Genomic DNA, 17767 nt, shown 5'->3' with positions numbered 1-17767 from the left:
ACCACTTTTAACTATGCTGTTATATTCAAATACGGTTTTAATTATGCTCTTAAAAATTATAAAATGTCTATCTATTCTGTTTTTACCTGGCATTTAACATCTTGCCTATGTTGAAAACTAGCTACCCAGCTAACATTGGCATATTTACAGTGGTCATTACTGTTGAATAATGTGCACTGTCCCTATTCAAATAAATGTAATAAACTAAACTAAATTAAGGCTGCTGAACATAGGTCAACAATTGTATGCTGTAATAGCCAATCTGCTGTATTTGGGTATGTGTCTACTTGCTATTTACATGTTTTTGAGGGTGCCCACTATTGTTCCAAAAAAGACCCAACGACCCCCGCCTTAAAACAGTTGCTTATGACATACAGGAGGCGCTGGAGGCAAGTTCCCACTCTGGAGCGGGGCCAGGACCAGGAACCCGGGGACCGGGGCTGATGCCGCACCCCCCCAACCGCCACTGGGGCTGCATTAGGGGAGGCGGGATGGCCAAGAGGTAAAGAGGCCAACCGGTAAACAAAAAGGTTGCTGGTTTGATCCCCAGCACAGAAAAGGAGGGTGTATTCCATAATGGTGAGCTGGTTGTTACATCTACAGTGCCCACTGTTTTTGCCCAAGTGCCCTTGAGCAAGACACTGAACTTCCAAACTGCTCCAGGGGCGCTGCACTACCGTCGACCTCTGACTTCTTAGATGTAATGCATGTGTAACTAGAAGGGACATGCAAAAAAAACACACTGCTACTGTAAAATGGTCAAACGGGAGGAAGAACAGAAATCACAGAATAGTATATTATGTCATTTGTAATGCCAATTTTGCATGGAGAATTAGACCTAGTTTCCTGTAATGGAACTCATTGATTTGTCCTAGTTTCTCTCCCTCTGCCCCCCCGCCCCCCTCCCCAATTAATCCTCTTACAACAAAAACAAATGTTCCCATGACCACGCAATACATCAATCACATTTTTTACCGCCTTGGAAAAGGGATTGTATTGTGTAGCATACTGTAACAAAATAAAGTAGAAAAATTAAGCTATAACAGAAAAGCCATGAAACAGCATTTTTTTTTCACAAAGCAATATGCCCATTCCTTATGTCCCCTTGAATTGATGGTACATTTTTCATTCTTAATCTTTGTGGATTTCTATCTGCATTAAGAATGCAGCTACATAGGCATGTCTGACAATTAATAGTTTAGGAAAAGCCTGAATATTTACTAGATGCTATTAAATGTGTCGTTATTTGCCTTCAAAAGCATAGTGCCAATGCTATCTTCCAAGGGCGAAGCTGCAGCCACCTGTTGCATGCATGCTAACAACAGTTCCCGCGTGCATCACTTCTCGTAAACCAACATCATGAGGTTTCACCCAATTGCGTGTTTGGCATTTGTCATTATAGAGTGGTGCATGGCTTGCACAAGGGTACGGTGCCAGTAATAAAACAAGTTAGTTAGAGGCCACAGAGAGGAGGGTGGGGGGTGGGTGGCTACACAAAACACCAGGTAAACTGTGGGTGAGGTAAACATATTTTTCAGTGCCATGCACACTAACACACACACACACACACACACACATAGAGAGCACACAGGGGGCTTGAGGGTGTTAGGGGCTGTTATTCATTATCCACACGAGTGCATTCCAGGGACCGGACAAACGGAGTTATCGCCTCCATCACTCAGAGACAAAGGCACAAGAGAGGGAGGGAGAGGAGGGATTTAAGCAGGTTCTCAAACAAGATGCCCCCACCTGATAACCTCAGCACCACCATTGCACCATTCCCACATATCCTAATGCATTCACAAATCAGAGAGAGAGAGAGAGGGCGAGGGATGGAGAGAACCAGAGGGGAAAGAGTAAAAAGTTGAATGAAAGAGAGCGAGAGCGAGAGAGAGAGAGAGAGAGAGAGGAGGAGAGGGGTACTGTGTGAACATTAACACACAGAATGGAAGTGATGGCGAAAGATAACACCCCCCCCCCCCCCCCTCCATCCCTCCCTCTTCTTTACAGGAAGTGAGCAAAGTGGCCACAACAAGAGCAGCTCACCTCTACCTGACTGACATGGTGCTGGCTGTTGTGAGGCAGGAGAGATATGACTGCCATGTGGCCAAACCACTGCCCTGTTTACCTCCTGTACCTGCATTTCCTGTGAAATCTCGAGGGGTCAAGAATGATCATTTTGTTCCTGAAAATCAGTTTTTTGAGGTTCGTCGTGTCGCCTCTCCACTCGCACACCTTGACCTTTAAAAAGGGCACAGACATTTAGAGTGATGGGTTTTGTCACAGACTGAAAAGACACTGTTGCATAACTCCCCCGGTCCATCCTCCATCACGCCTTGAGAAGGTAATGCTCTTACTACAATGATCGACCCTGAGGTGACAGCTGTGGCGTGTATCTATCTGACTGGGTTATCAGTCTTCTAGTGTTGTCTAGTGAGTAGTCTCTTCTGAGCTTTTTACAACCAGAGTAGGTTGGCAGAACAGGCTGACCTTTAAGTGGCGAGGGGGGGGTGAATGTCAGAAGAGATGCTTTCTATTGAGCATTCATGTGGCAAGGAAAGACTAAAACACCTGCCAGCTGAGTGAATAAGGCTATTATCTGCTCATTTGTTTGCATGACGTCGGGGGGGATGGAGGGGGGACCAAGTGGACTTCATTGACGATGACAACCTGTACATTAGAAATGGAAAAGGATAATGTAAGCATGGAAACCAGCTCACCTTTCTTGAACTCCTCCAGCATTGCATCCAGCTTGGTGTCATTGAACACAAAATGCAAGGGGTGACTGTAAAACTTGGTAATGGTTTTCAGCGAGGTGCAGTCATCCGGGTCGACAAAAGCCAGGTCCTTGACGAACAGTAGATCCACTATGTTGGACCTTTCGCCCTCGAACACAGGGATGCGCGTGTAACCACTCTCCATGATCTCGGACATGGCGCTGAAATCAAGCATACCATCACCGGGGATCATAAAACAATCTCGCAGCGGCGTCATCACGTCTTCCACGGTCTTAGTCCTGAGCTCCAGGGCACCCTGGATGATGTTCAGCTCCTCTTTGACCAGGTCATTGTAAGGGTCCGTCACTCGCAGCATCTCCAGCAGCTTCTCCCGGTTGTACACGGTCCCTATCTCCTGACCCAACAGGTAATCTAGCAGTTTGCTCACCGGGTAAGAGGCGGGGAAGGTGAGGAGCATGAAGAACTTGGTGAGGAATATGGTGTTGGCGCCGACGGCCAGGCCGTGCCTGGAGCAGATGGCCTGTGGCACGATCTCCCCGAAGATGACTATCCCAATGGTGGACATGACCACCGCGATGAACCCCGAACCAGCTATATCATCCAGCAGGATGGTCAGCGTTGTGTTCACCAACACGTTCCCCAGTAGCAGTGAACACAGCAAGTAATTCCCTTGGCTCCTAACGGGCTCAATCTTTTTGGCATAATTCCTTTCTTTCTCCCTGCCACAGTTCTGGACTATCTGTAGCTCCATGGGGTCCAGCGCCATCAGGCCCAAGTTCAGGCCACTGAACATGCCGGACAGACAGAGCAACATGGAGATGAAGATGACCTGGAGCCAGAAGGGCAGCAGAAACTTCTTCTCCTCCACCACCATCACGCCGGTGTCGTCTCCGACGTGGTAGATCCATGTGTCGTGGTGGGTTCCAGCCACGGCAGGTGTCGAGGAGGTGGCGATGCAAAGGTAATAGGATTTACTCCGCTCCGTCTTTCTAAGGGGTTTGACCTCGATTTCAACTATTCCCGACGTCTTGCGATTTAGGATCATATTGGGTAATATGATGATATCCGAAGTCCTGATGCCACACGGGTGGAAGCCGGGCGCGTCTTCTTGACTCTGGTTATCCCCTGACGAGATGTCAATCATGTTCCCTATCGTTGCCGTGCCCCGCTCGTGTTCCGTGAAAGAAATCTTGGACCAGGTCTCGTTGTTTATGTTTTGCCCGTAGACCCTGAGTTTCACCCGGGAGCGCTCACTCACCCGCAGGTAGCCCCGGTCCATGAAGGAGATGTCGTCCGTGTCCTCCAGCCGCAGCCCGATGATCACAGTCTCCTCGGACCCCAATTCTTTGCCACTTGACGGGCTGACTAAACAGCCGCTGACGGTCAAGAAAATAATCATCGTCAGAACTCGAACCCGGCTAAGTGACGCCATGTTTGCAGTAGTGGGTACTGGTGCTGATGACGGCTCTGCCATATTGATAACAAGGGGGGCAACAACCAACCTCCTGAATGAAAAAGGCTTTTAAAAATCAGAGCCAATCGGAGTCCGCCTTCATCTCCTCCGCCGAGGGTATAGTCGTGACTTGTGCATCAGGAGGGACCTGCTTGGTTCCACTACGCGTCCGTCCGTCCGTCCGGTCCGATACTGGTCGCTGCTCCGTGCTGCGCTCCTGCAGGCTGTGGACCCGTGCGCCGCCCCTGAGGTCCCCGAGAGAGACGGGCGACGGCGGGGTCCAATCCGGTGCAGCGGCCGCTCAGGGGCGGGGTGTTCGCGGCTCCCCTCCAGCGAATGAAATTCCAAAACAAGGGCAGACTACTTTGATTGATTGATTGAAAACTTTATTTAACAGATTGCAGAAAGGGTACAGTACAGTACAGCTCAATACATACAAGTGTTAAGGGGATGCAGACCAGAGAAAGACTTTCGTCTTGTTTACATCAGGGTCCCCCCCTACCTCATGTAAAAAAGCGAAAGACTACTTTCCTCGTGACTTTTTTTTTTTTTTACTTTAGATGGATTCGGTGAGAAAACCTAATAATAACATACACACAATTAAGTATTCAATTCAGTTTGATGATGATGGGACGTGTCTCGTCAGTCAGTGCGCCTTCGATCGTCACCATCAAGATAGTCGCTTCAAATGGCACCAGGAGCGGAGACACTAATGGGTGCTGCTGCGCCGAGGCCAAGTTCCACAAGAGCCTCTACACTGAAAGTGGTCAACAGTCCCGTAATTCTTATTCTACACATGTAGACACTTTATTGAACTAATCAGCAGCAGTCTCCATTCATTTGCTAATGTCACTCAAAATGTTAGACGTGCCGATTTGCGCCGTGCGTAAAAGGCGTCCCATGCTGCAAGTAGGCTGTAGCGCAAAATATGAAATTCGCATGAAATTGTTTATTGAAGCAATTACTCATCAGTCTTTGTAAAAATGATTATGGCAAACAACACACACGACAACATCAATACATTAATGGTTCAATGAACAACCCAAGGAGCATTTAATAAAAATGATGGTAATAAATTAATGGAGGTATTGGGTACGGTACACAGTAGTGTCATTTGTTCAGACAAAGGCGTTAATGGTATAGTCTATAGACATCAAGCTCATATCAATAAAATCACATAGGCCAATTGAAAAGCTATATGCTCAACCACAACCTCATTCATCTTCTAATTACATTTTTAAATTTGAAATATAGGATACGCTATAGTATATCTACATAAATTACTAGCATTTTACACAGTCTGCAGTATGTGTATACTGGCTGGGCCTCCATGTCCTGGGTGGCGTTCTCCCATTATTTGCAGCAGGCAGTTGACTGGGTGCCGCAGCACCCCCCAATGGTTGAAACCGGTTTTGCAGACCCCATTTTCTGGATCAGCTCGAAAGGATCCACTGTTACAGCCTGAATAGACAGTTCCAACATACAGTACACATAATTAGACTCACGTTCAGGTACAAGGAACTATTCCATGTAAATTCCAGACATTATTCACTAAGGTTTATATTAAAAAAAAAAAAAAAAGTATCTGAATTTATGGCTGCTCCTTTAATTTATGGCTCTGCTATCAGGCGTATGTGTTCATCATATCAGCGTTTCACAGTAGCTGTGCTTGCACATACTGTATGAACGGGACCAACGGCTTTTTATTACTTCTTTTTTATTACTACTTTTTTTATTACAGCTTTTTATTCTTCATATCCTTGTGTTATGTTAATTACAGTTCAATGAAATGATAAGGTAGCAGCATAGGGGGCCTTAGCTAGGTTTCACCTAGCCCCTTTCGTGACTGCGGTTTGCAAGCCTGGGGCTTTTGTGACCGCAGTCACTTGTTTATGTGACGCCACCACTTTAGAAAATACCAACCAAGCGTGATCGGGGGGCTCGGGATGTGTCAAAAATATATCAGATATGAATTTCAAAGATACCCAGCGTACAATATGGGTTTAACACAGCTTTACGGTGGGGTCTGGAAGCTCGGAGTTGCTAATAAACAGTTTAAAACATTGTTAGGAAAAAAAGGTGGTACTCACAACGAACTCTGGCAAGATGGCGTCTTCTTCTTCTGCAACTTTTTTTGTCACATGCCTGGTGCGTCCAGCAATCACTGCGCTCCCTATCCCCAAAAAAGTTGCAGAAGAAGAAGACGCCATCTTGCCAGAGTTCGTTGTGAGTACCACCTCTTTTTCCTAACAATGTTTTAAACTGTTTATTAGCAACTCCGAGCTTCCAGACCCCACCGTAAAGCTGTGTTAAACCCATATTGTACGCTGGGTATCTTTGAAATTCATATCCGATATATTTTTGACACACCCCGAGCCCCCCGATCACGCTTAGTTGGTATTTTCTAAAGTGGTGGCGTCACATAAACAAGTGACTGCGGTCACAAAAGCCCCAGGCTTGCAAACCGCAGTCACGAAAGGGGCTAGGTTTCACCAGTTTCAACTGAAACGGGCCCCACTTGCTAGCATGGCCCCGGATTGATAAAGCAAATGCATTCACCGTGTCAATGTGGATAACTGATGCACGGTGGAAATGCTTGAAAAGGCACATCACCAACACAGAACGATGTTTATTGACAAAGTCACCTTGTAGAAGAAACCTTGCTCCTGACATAAACCAAGTCATGTAAATCTCCAGGGTCTAGTTGAGCTGTGTCGTGGTGAGTTTGGCACAATGGCTGCAGTAGCTTCCCGCCTTATGTGCAAATATGCCTAAAACGTTATATTTTCATTGGCTTCCTATTGCGATTCTGGGTGAGGTAGAATATAATGCATATCTTCAGAAACCTCAGAATTTGCAGTTGTATTCAGTATATGACATGTCACTGTAGCATTATGCTATAAGATGTTAGGGTTGAAAAGTAAGCAGAAAATGTCTCGTGTGCACGCAGGCTCTTCCCATTTGCTTGCACCCCAGTTTGAGAATCACTGGTTTAGCCAGTGTGTGTGTGTGTTTGAGAGAGAATTTCCTGAGAGAAATGACACGTTAGGTCAGAGAGCAAAGCGGTTTCAGTTTATGTCTAATAATTAACAACACAAGGATTCAATATCCACGTTCACTTGTGGCCATATTCAAACTAATTTACTCCCAATAACTGTCAAGCTAAATCATTCCCATGAATATAATAGAATGGGAAGACAAGTATAGGGGTTATTTGCACAGGCTACTGTATATTTACCATGTCAGATGCGAACGTCCTAGTGTTGAAACTTGGCTTAAAAAGAGTGACAATTACTTGGAAGTAGCTCTATTGGACTATATAGGGCAGACATAGTTGGCATGGGAGGAGGGGTGGGAATTTATGTTAAATCAAGTTAACTATCAAGTCTATAGACACACATCTGCCGAATCAGGTTCCATTGACTCAATTATGGATTTGCGTTCTCTGTACTGTAATGCTGAGTTGATTGATATGGGTGACTTTAATCTGAATTGGTTGAGTGGTGCATCCGATCATCTCAAGAAGGTTAGTGATGGCCTCAATTTATCCCAGCTGGTAAAAGAAACCTATTAGACCCGATCTGAAAAATTGTTCTAGGTCTACCCCGATTGATCTTATGTTTGTGAAATATGCTTAACAAAATTACTCCCTGTTGTGTCTTTGGGTTGGGTGTTTGTGACCATTGTCCTGTTGCTTGTATCAGAGATACTGGGATTAACTGGTGATATGCTCGTCAACGACAAGGTTTTTGAGAAAAGGTCCAGTGCCAATTCAACATCTGGGATTTCAGAAGTACAGTGTAAGTTGCTACAAAAAACATCAATTAAAAACACCTGTTCACTGAAATTACTCGGATGTCTCTTTAAGACCACGTGAGAATTTGTCATCTTAACACATTGACCGCCGGGCATTGTGGCCACCTCATACCCCTCTCTGCCACTGTTAAAAGCCTATGGAGATGTTTACCTTCTTTGCAGGGCTATAACTTTTTAAATTGTATTGCTATATTGACATTACTATGGCCCATTCAACATCGATTATCTATTGTTCATGATGTGGGAACGTTATACTTTTTCATTCATACATTGTTGTGTTAATACCTTCTAGAATATAAGTATGTTTTTAATCTTTTCTGCTGTAATTCCAAAAAACGCTAGTTATAGGCCCAAACGCATATGATAATTATCGATTGCCGTTCATACACGCTATATTAAAAAATTCAAATGTATATGATCGGTATACATTATGCTTCATCATGCGTGGAGGAAAGGGGGGGGGGGGGGGGGGTCGTTTATAATTCCTTGATCATCAGTAACGGCTTTATGTAGTATGGGTGATATATTGATCAGATGGTTTGCAGTGAAATTAATAAACAATCGGGCTGAAAATAACGTTATATTCCCCTTACCGTGGGCCGATGAGACTGGCGGTGAAAGATCCCAATTATTCGACGCCGATCGCCTAGGTCCATTTCCGGTTTGTATGGTGCAATAAACGCTGAAATCATATCGATTATTAGGTTTAGAAAGCGATCCATATGTACTATAGTGTCCGTCAGGAGTCCCGTAGCGAGATGTGACTGCCGGAGGAATTTCATCGATACACCGATGGCACTTCCGGTTTTTGCGAGAGTGTAACTCGCCCGACCATCCACCAGGCGGCGGTATTGAGCCGTTGCAGTCACATCTAGGGTCCCGCTAGGGCATCGGGGGTTGGCTGGATGAATTATGAATGCCATGGCGATTTTTTTTTATATTGATCTAAAAAACGATGTACAGCGATCTTGGCAGACAACGCATGGCGGGCAATAACGCTGGACAGCGTTCCCGGCGCTGGATGTTTTAAAGGAAAACTCCAACATTTTGGGAAATTAGCTTATTTAACATCTTCCCTGGAGTTAGACAAGAAGATACATACCTTTTTTGTCTCTCTGCATGCATTAGGCTTAGGGAACGCCCGCACCGTTAGCGTAGCTTCATCACTGGAAGTGGGTCAGACCTTTTCCCTGAAGTTCCCTACAGTCCCCTACAGTCACGAAATACACTCAAAATACAACTCCAAAACGTTCCTGTAAACATGTTGTGACCTGTGTATTTACCACGTGGAGAAATAAAAAATAATTGAATTCGACATTTACGTTTTCTAAGCAAATATACTCGGAACAATTTTTTGCCGAACCAGTCCTCTCTGGGCTCAGTGATTTCACGTCACCAGTGCTACTTTCTAACGTGAGGCCAGTGTTTGTTTACATTTTAATTTCATTCAAAGGATCCAAACCGATTGAAGTCTATGGATACCATGACTGTGGTAAGTTTTCATTTATGTTTTTAGATGGAAGGCTGTATTCCATCTGTCTAACGTTAGCGAATATTGTGAGATTGATGAATAGGACAGTCACAACGTTGCTTGACTATCGACCTAGTTAGCCACTTTCATGACTGCGATGCACGGCTACAGGGTTTGGGCGAGTGAATAAACAAACACTGGCCTCACGTTAGAAAGTAGCACTGGTGACATGAAATCACTGAGCCCAGAGAAGAGTGGTTTGGCAAAAAATAGTTCAGAGTATATTTGCTTAGAAAACGTAAATGTCAAATTCAATTATTTTTTATTTCTCCACGTGGTAAATACACAGGTCACAACATGTTTACAGGAACGTTTTGGAGTTGTATTTGGAGTGTATTTCGTGACTGTAGGGGACTGTAGGGAACTTCAGGGTAAAGGTCTGACCCACTTCCAGTGATGAAGCTAAGCTACGCTAACGGTGCGGGCGTTCCCTAAGCCTAATGCATGCAGAGAGACAAAAAAGGTATGCATCTTCTTGTCTAACTCCAGGGAAGATGTTAAATAAGCTAATTTCCCAAAATGTTGGAGTTTTCCTTTAAGCTCAGGATAAAGGATAGAGTAACTCCCTGGTTTTCACCTGAACTAGCAGCTTTATTCAGGGAAAGGAAGGGAGCCTGGTCACTTGCCAGACACTCTGGAGACCCATCACATTGGCCATATTTTAGACAGATTATTATGTTTGAGAGAGGTTTGTTTAGCATTCAAGAAACCTTTAGCAGATGCTGGACATTTATTTGACAAGGCATACACAGGCGTATTAATGATGCTCGTGTTTCTACTTTGAGCCATGTGCCTCAGTTTCCCTTTCAGCCTTTTTTGACTGGTGATGTATATGAAGCTTTGCAAGCTATTGATTCCAGGAGCTCAACTGGAGGACAAATTGGATTTAAAACTGGCTACCCAATTTATCACAGAGTAATTAACACATATATTCAATCTTTCCATCTCTACAAGTGTATTTCAGAATATTTGGAAATCGGCTCAAGTTATCTTGCCTAGCTAAAACCCTGGAATCTCTGGTTAACAACCAACTCAAGGCATTTCTTCCTAGTTACTCTGTTTTACGTCTGCATCAATCTGTTTTTAGCACTATTTCAGCCATTACATTAGTTACAAATGATATAGTAGCTGCTTTGGACAGCAAGACACATTGTGCTGCCCTTTCTCTCCTTTGAGTGGTTGTCAAGTTCATCTCTATGCTGACGACACTATTGTGTTTGTTCTACAGGACGCGCCTATTCATCTTAAACTGGTACTTAATTCTGAAAAAACAAAGTTTGTGCTGTTTTGTACAGCCATAAATAATACTGATGATGATAGTATACATATCCACTAAAATGGATCTAACATTGAGACAGTTGCTGAATATAAGTATCTTGGCTTGATGAGACATGTACGTCTAAATACCATATATAAACAATGGAATTCTGGACCGTTTGGAACCCGCTCAAATGACTGGCCTATGGTTAAGGTGTGTAATTGTTTAAATGTATCTGTTTTTATTTGTGCTTGTATTTTCTTGTTTTTATTGATGCCTAATTTTATTTATGTGTAATTGTCTTAACTTTTTATAAAGTATTTATCCTGCGAATTGTAATCGACACAATCGAAACCTCAAGTATTTTGAGGAGAAATAGAGGTTTGAAATGTAATTAAATATGCAGATAAAAGCATAAACCCTTTACCATATCATAAGCAGACATAATTGCAAAACCTTATAACATAAATAAAAATAATTTAGTTATGAGTTGAACTATAAGGGGCACTTTTATTTTGCACATCATTTCACACATAGCCCAAAAACTCATAAATTGTGTCTGACAGTTATTGCAAGTTAACGAGTTTGAATATTTCCCCCAGTGATGTCATTGGAGGACACTGAATCCTTGTATTGTGTTAATTACAGCTCTCTGAAATTATCGACGTGAAAATAATAGAAATCCATTATCCAAAATTTCCAGAAATGTACCTGGAAAGTTTATGACCCTTTGCAACCCTAAGAGTAGATTTAAGATAAGATAAGATAATATATTCCTTGATTGATCCCCTTGGGGGGGGGGGAATCGAAATGATGGCTGCCTGTCAGTATAAAGTAATTATGAAGATCATTTGAATAGTGGTCTGTGTGCGTGTGTGGGGGATGGGGAGGGGGGTGGGGTGAGTGACCATGAGTCGATAAGATGGCATTCCATGGGCTGAGGGGAGGACATTCCTTCCTGTTCAAGGTTCCCCAGCATGACTCCACAGTCTGGTTATGACTCCAAGACAGCTGCTTGACCTTGTGCGTGTCAATGTGTGTGTGTGTGTGTGTGTGTGCGCAAGTGCCTGTACTATGCATGGATGCGTGTGTGGCTGCCTGAGCACACAGACGAGTGTGGGTGTGTCTTGAAACGGACACTATGACACACTGACCTCTAGCGCTCAAAAGAAATATCCAGCAATGACTTTTCCACACCCATGAATTTGGTCACTACTACCAGTGCTAACCAGGCACGACCCATAGAGGGCGCACGTGACAATATATAGACCCTTTCAGAAGGATTCTGTTGCTAGGGGAACAGCTTGGGCCCCTGTTTATTCCACATCAGCCACTATTCTCTGCTAGTGATACACGGATACTGACAAGCAAAGCTATTTGTGTGTTTGTGCGTGTGCGTGTGTGTGTAGGCACATTTCTGACACACACAAAGATAGTTAGATCTCTAGTGGTGTAATCTCCATAGTAATGCAGTAGGTAGTATAGACATAGTAGCAAGGATGTTTTTCTTATTCAGATACAGTATCTATAAAAAATGTGTGTTTTTATTCGACAGAGCTTCTATCCCCAGGCCATTAGGATGCTCAATGACTATGTAACAACCCATCATCTACACTCATTGCACACACATCCACATGCACACTCACTTTTAAACAAACACTCACCTTATTAACACTCACTTTAGACTGATTGATTGATTGAAAACTTCATTAACAGATTGCAGAATGGGTACAATACAGTACGGCTCAATACACACAATTGTTAAGGGGATGCAGACCAGAGAATGACTTTCGTCTTGTTTACATCAGGGTCCCCCATTTTCAATTCATCATAACATGTATGACATACATGACATATAGATAAACAGTACTGTTACATCCAGACATTATGACATACAAGATATACAAATATACAGTACTGTTTAAGAGACAGAGTTTCTAAAAGAGAGTATATACATTTGAGGGGGAAGAAACTGTACATTGGAGGGGTTTTGATTGAACATTTTATTATTAACAGATTGCAGAATGGGTACAATACAGTACAGCCCAATACACACAATTGTTAAGGGGATGCAGACCAGAGAAAGACTTTCGTCTTGTTTACATCAGGGTCCCCCATTTTCAATTCATCATAACATATATGACATACAGGTAGACAGTACTGTTGCATCTAGACATTTATGACATACCAGATCTACTGTTTATGTGTACAAAAGGAGTCTAAAAAGAGAGTATATACATTTGAGGGGGAAGAAACTGTACATTGTAGGAGGTTGGGTAGGTGGGGTGGGAAATTGTACATGGAGGTGGGTGGAGTAAACTGTACATTGGAGGGGGTTGGGTTTGGACATTTACAGGGGCCAGTTTCGAATTGCAGTCTCCCGTAGGTAGTCTTTGAGAGTGGTTTTGAAAGTGGGTAGTGATTCACATTCCTTTACAGCTGTGGGTAGGGCGTTCCACATTGATGTGGCATAATTTATGAAACGTGTTTAATCCCTTGTTTGAGCCGAATCTGGGTTTAACATGATTTGTGGAGCTCCCTCTGGTGTTGTGGTCGTGGTATTCACTGACCTTTGGGAAGTATTTTGACATGTACATGGGTACCTTAGTGGTGTAGTGTATCTTGTAGACCAGGCCCATTGCAAGTTGCTGTACTCTGTCGTCTACTCTAAGCCATCCTAGGTTGTCAAAGTGGGCAGGGGTGAGGTGGGTTCTAGGAGTAAGGTCAAGCAGTAGTCTGACCAGTTTGTTTTGTGATGTTTGTAATTTAGTTTTTAGCGCCTTTTAGGTGCTTTAGTACCATGAGGTACCCTTGAATGAGTGCTCTTGCCAGGGTATTCTTGTTTACCAGAGAGGAGATCCGGTACAAGAATCTAGTTCATTGGTTGACTTTTTTTGATTACGTTGGATGCCATTTTGTCACAGGAAAGATTTTCCTCTAGGATGGAACCCAGGTATGTAATTTCATCTTTCCTTGTGACAATATTGTCACCCACTGTAACTGAGAAGCCGTCGGTCTTGCTGAGTTTGTTATTTGAACCGAAGAGAATGGACTCTGTTTTACCCAGGTGTAATGATAGTTTGTGATCAGCGAGCCAAGTGCAGATTCTGCCTAGTTCTGAGCTGAGGGTTTTTTCAACCTGTAACTTGTTCTTGTCAGAGACCAGTAGGGCTGAGCCATCCGCGAACAGGAACAAGTTGCAGTCACAAGCTGATGACATGTCATTTACATAAATTAGGAACAGTAACGGTCCTAGTATGCTTCCTTATGGAACACCACAGCTCACTGGGAGGGGGGGGGGGTAGTGTACCGTTTACCTCCACCATCTGTTCTCTCCCCTCCAGGTAGGATTGCATCCAGCTCACTGATAGACTATCAAAGCCAATTGCTTTTAGCTTGACAATCAGAATGGCGTCATTGACAGCCTTTTGCCTTTTGTAGGTCCAGCATGACCATGCCGCAGTATTTGCCTGCATCCACCTCGTTTGATGTGGTCGTTCAAATAGAGAAGGCATGTGTCAGTGGAGTGGGATGTTCTGAAGCCAGATTGGAAGACACTTTAACACTACATTATATTTATCTATTTATTAAAGAGATTTGCACTACATTCATACCTCATTTGCATTTGCACCTTACCTTAACGTTTTGTACCTCATTGTCTGCATTTGTACCTCACTGTAGTGGTTACTCATTTTTACTCCCTGTACTTAGATTGTATATTGTATATTCCTCTTTTACTTACTTTTTTACTGTATGAAGCACACTCGCAGGGGCTCATACAGAACCAAGCATTTCACCGTAAAGTGCATGTATTTTATTGTGACAAATAATAATAAACAAACTTGACTGTGCAAGATTCCTATCTCTATGCACTAACCTTAGGCTGGACTCCACATGCTGCAGAGAAGGCTCCTGCGGGTTGGCAGGTGAACTCCTCAGCAAATCTGGAATGGGTCAGGATGCTGGCCAGCTCTCCATCTATCTGCACCGGCTCACCTGCCTGTCAAACACACGCACGCACACACACACACATGACTTACACGTGACGTGTGTGAAAGATATTAAGCAGTTGTCCTGCAATAGCTACTGACCTTGAAGCTGTATTGAGAGTCAAAGTGGAAGATGTCCTCGATCCCTGTGATGTCACCGTTATATATGACCTGACGGGCCTTGCCGCTGCCTTTAGGGATCTTGAACAGGCGGTACGTAGCAGAGACAAATTTGAAGTCCCCTGCATTACAAGAACAGGTGGGATGCATTAAACAAGAGTCCCCTGACACACTGAAAATGACCAGAGACGGGGCGCCAGAGTGGCGCACCGCATACAGCACTACGGTGCAACACGGCCGACCCGGGTTCGACTCCCGGACCCGGTGATCTTTGCAGAATGTCTTCCCCGGTCGATCTCCCATTCCTCCTCCCTCTCTCTCTCTCTCTCTCTCTCTCTACCGGACTGCCCGGTAGCAAAAATCAATAAAAACCTACAAAAACACAACTTGTCCGAAACATTTAAAGAAAATGACCAGATACTCTATATACTGAGGAGATGGAGCACAATGAAACTACTTGCTGCAAAACAAACATATGCAGAGAAAACAATTAAAATGATAATCGACTGCAGGTGAAATGTTAATTAATAACGATCTCTGCGGCGAGTGGTTGCCATGGTAACTAAAGACTCTGTGGCAGAAACCATTAGATGGTACACGGGTAGAGGGGGTCAGGTATTGTTAGTCTCGTCAGCAATACTTTTGAACACCACAACCACCTGAACTATGTTATTTTCATGGTCTGGTACACAACATGAGCTACAGTACTCTCTGCCAAAGCCAGAAACCAGAGAACTGAGAATCAAAACGGGTGATGTCATCAGGTATAATGTCTGGAGATGGATGGGAGGCTGTTTTTGTGGACCCACGGAATGTTTTTTTTTAGTTAGAGTTGTGTGCTCAGGTCTGAAAGAGAAAATGTGACCATAAAAAAACAGAACATTCCCCCCAAGTGTTCATGTTGACATATGTTGTTCATGTTCACATGTGTTTTTCTGGACCGCCTTAGACCATAAGGATACATTGGGTCATGTTCCCCTTTAGTAATTCCTCAGAGATATTCATTCATTCATTATCAACAGACTCTTATACGGGAAATTGTATTAATAATAATAATAATAATAATAATAATAATAATAATAATAATAATAATAATAATAATAATAATAATAATAATAATAATAATAATAATAATAATAATAAATTGTATTTGTAGTGCACTTTTCGTTCACTAGGATCCCAACGTGTTACAGGGTTAAAACAGTTAAAAATTATTAATAATTATTAATAAAATAAAATACAGAATAAAGAAAATAAAGAAAAATAAAACAGTTAAAAACATAGTATAAACTTAAAACAGCACAAGAAAAAATTTAATCACAAGAAATAGCTAGCCTTTTGAAATAAGAAGGTTTTCAGGCCTGCTTTAAAAGAGTCCATGCTCTGTGGTGCCCTCAGCTGGATGGGGAGGCTGTTCCACAGGCGTGGTGCAGCCGTGCAGAAGGCTCGGTCCCCCATGGTGCAGAGCCTGGTACTGGGGACCCGAAGAAGCAGGCTACCTGCAGATCTAAGGGTACGGGTGGAGAATTGTGGAGTGATGAGTAATGTAAACTCTATACAATAAAAACGGCTAACCCAAGATGTCCTGTAGTTCTTTGTTGTCCACAGTGATGACACTGGCAGTGACCAATCGCGGGCGGCTGAAGCCCATCTCATCCGCCAACTGCAGTAGATCCTCCCACCAAAGTGCGCCACCAATACACTCCCCTGCGAAACCAAGGGACACTCTATTAGGTGTCCACTCACTCCCATCAATCTCAATATTTCTCCTAGCAGATGTCCACGATCTTAAGCACGATTCAAACTGGGTTAGTTTTACTGGAGAGAGCTCACGTAATGTTATTAGTATGTTATATTATGTATAATTCCTGCAGACTATTCGTACTGGATAATGGTTCTCTGTAATTGCCCTCAAATTACAGATGAGTAATGTCATGATTCACACTCTAGCCAGCTGCCAAAATGTAACACTATTATTGTACATCACAGAGATGTCAATTTGAACCGGATTGCGATTATCAGATGACCTCCGAGTTTGCCCAACAACATTAGAATATATATATATTATTATTATTTTTTTACTTTCCGGAAAAATTACTTATTCGTACTGGATTCAAATGATTATTGAATATGGATGGTAATAGTTACAATTTCATAGTTACATAGTTACAAAGTAATCCAGTTGGAAGAGGCTTTCTACGGTTAGTTTGACGAACCCCAGAGCACTTTGTGACTTTTGATTTCATCGGAGAGTCTCCCGCTGCTGTAGACGTCACTGAAGTAGAACTCACCCCCGTCCTGAGAACCACAACAACAGTATTTGTAAAGCACCTGCATACAGATTCAGGATGAGATATTGTGATTAAGGAGAGGGTAGTTGGTGAATATTTACAGTAACTGGATGAGAAGGACTCTAAACTCAAGACTAGGCTTTAGTTGAGCTAAATGGCCAGCCAGTGAGAGTTGGGGATGTGCAGACAGTGTTTAAATGCAGCGAGCGCTGCTGTGCACCTTGAGAACACGGTAGGCTTCACTCAGGACTTTCCTCTTGTCCGGGGAGAGATTCACCACGCAGTTGGAGCTAAAAGGCAACAGAAGAAGAGTCATGAGATTTCCACAAAATGAGAGTCTATTAACATTAAAAAGGAACACGCCAACATTTTGGGAAATTAGCTTACAGTCTTCTCCAGAGAGAGACAAGAAGATAGATACCAGTAGAAAGCTATCTGGCTTCACGTTAGCCTAGCTTAGCACAATGAATGGAAGTGGAAAGTGCCGGTTAGCCTAGGCATTGTCCAACTAACACCTCTCCCGAAGGCTAACCGGCACTGTCCACTTCCATTCATTGTGCTAAGCTAGGTT

The 17767-nt window shown here is 43.3% G+C and overlaps 2 protein-coding genes across 2 annotated transcripts in view; both read right to left on the bottom strand.

Moving 5' to 3' along the window:
• Positions 1–4212, bottom strand: part of cnnm2b (cyclin and CBS domain divalent metal cation transport mediator 2b) — a gene marked incomplete at both ends in the record, with an annotated part of 99619 nt that extends 95407 nt beyond the window's left edge. Inside the window, one exon of the mRNA XM_084319089.1 lies at positions 2721–4212. Within this exon, the coding sequence (XP_084175215.1) occupies positions 2721–4212 (1492 nt within the window). The remainder of the gene's footprint in view (positions 1–2720) is intronic.
• Positions 4213–5076: 864 nt separating this feature from the next.
• Positions 5077–17767, bottom strand: part of as3mt (arsenite methyltransferase) — a 37433-nt gene continuing 24742 nt past the window's right edge. The window contains exons 6-11 of the mRNA XM_084318089.1: positions 17417–17486; positions 17122–17203; positions 16481–16612; positions 14888–15027; positions 14674–14796; positions 5077–5652 (exon numbers count right to left, since the gene is read on the bottom strand). Of these exons, the coding sequence (XP_084174215.1) occupies positions 5545–5652; positions 14674–14796; positions 14888–15027; positions 16481–16612; positions 17122–17203; positions 17417–17486 (655 nt within the window). The 3' untranslated portion in view covers positions 5077–5544. The remainder of the gene's footprint in view (positions 5653–14673; positions 14797–14887; positions 15028–16480; positions 16613–17121; positions 17204–17416; positions 17487–17767) is intronic.

The sequence above is a fragment of the Notolepis coatsorum genome, assembly GCF_963971535.1.
Source record: "Notolepis coatsorum genome assembly, chromosome: 7".
NCBI lineage: Eukaryota > Metazoa > Chordata > Actinopteri > Aulopiformes > Paralepididae > Notolepis > Notolepis coatsorum.
The sequence above is the reverse complement of the archived record's forward strand: the minus strand, read 5'-3'. Positions and strand labels throughout refer to the sequence as shown.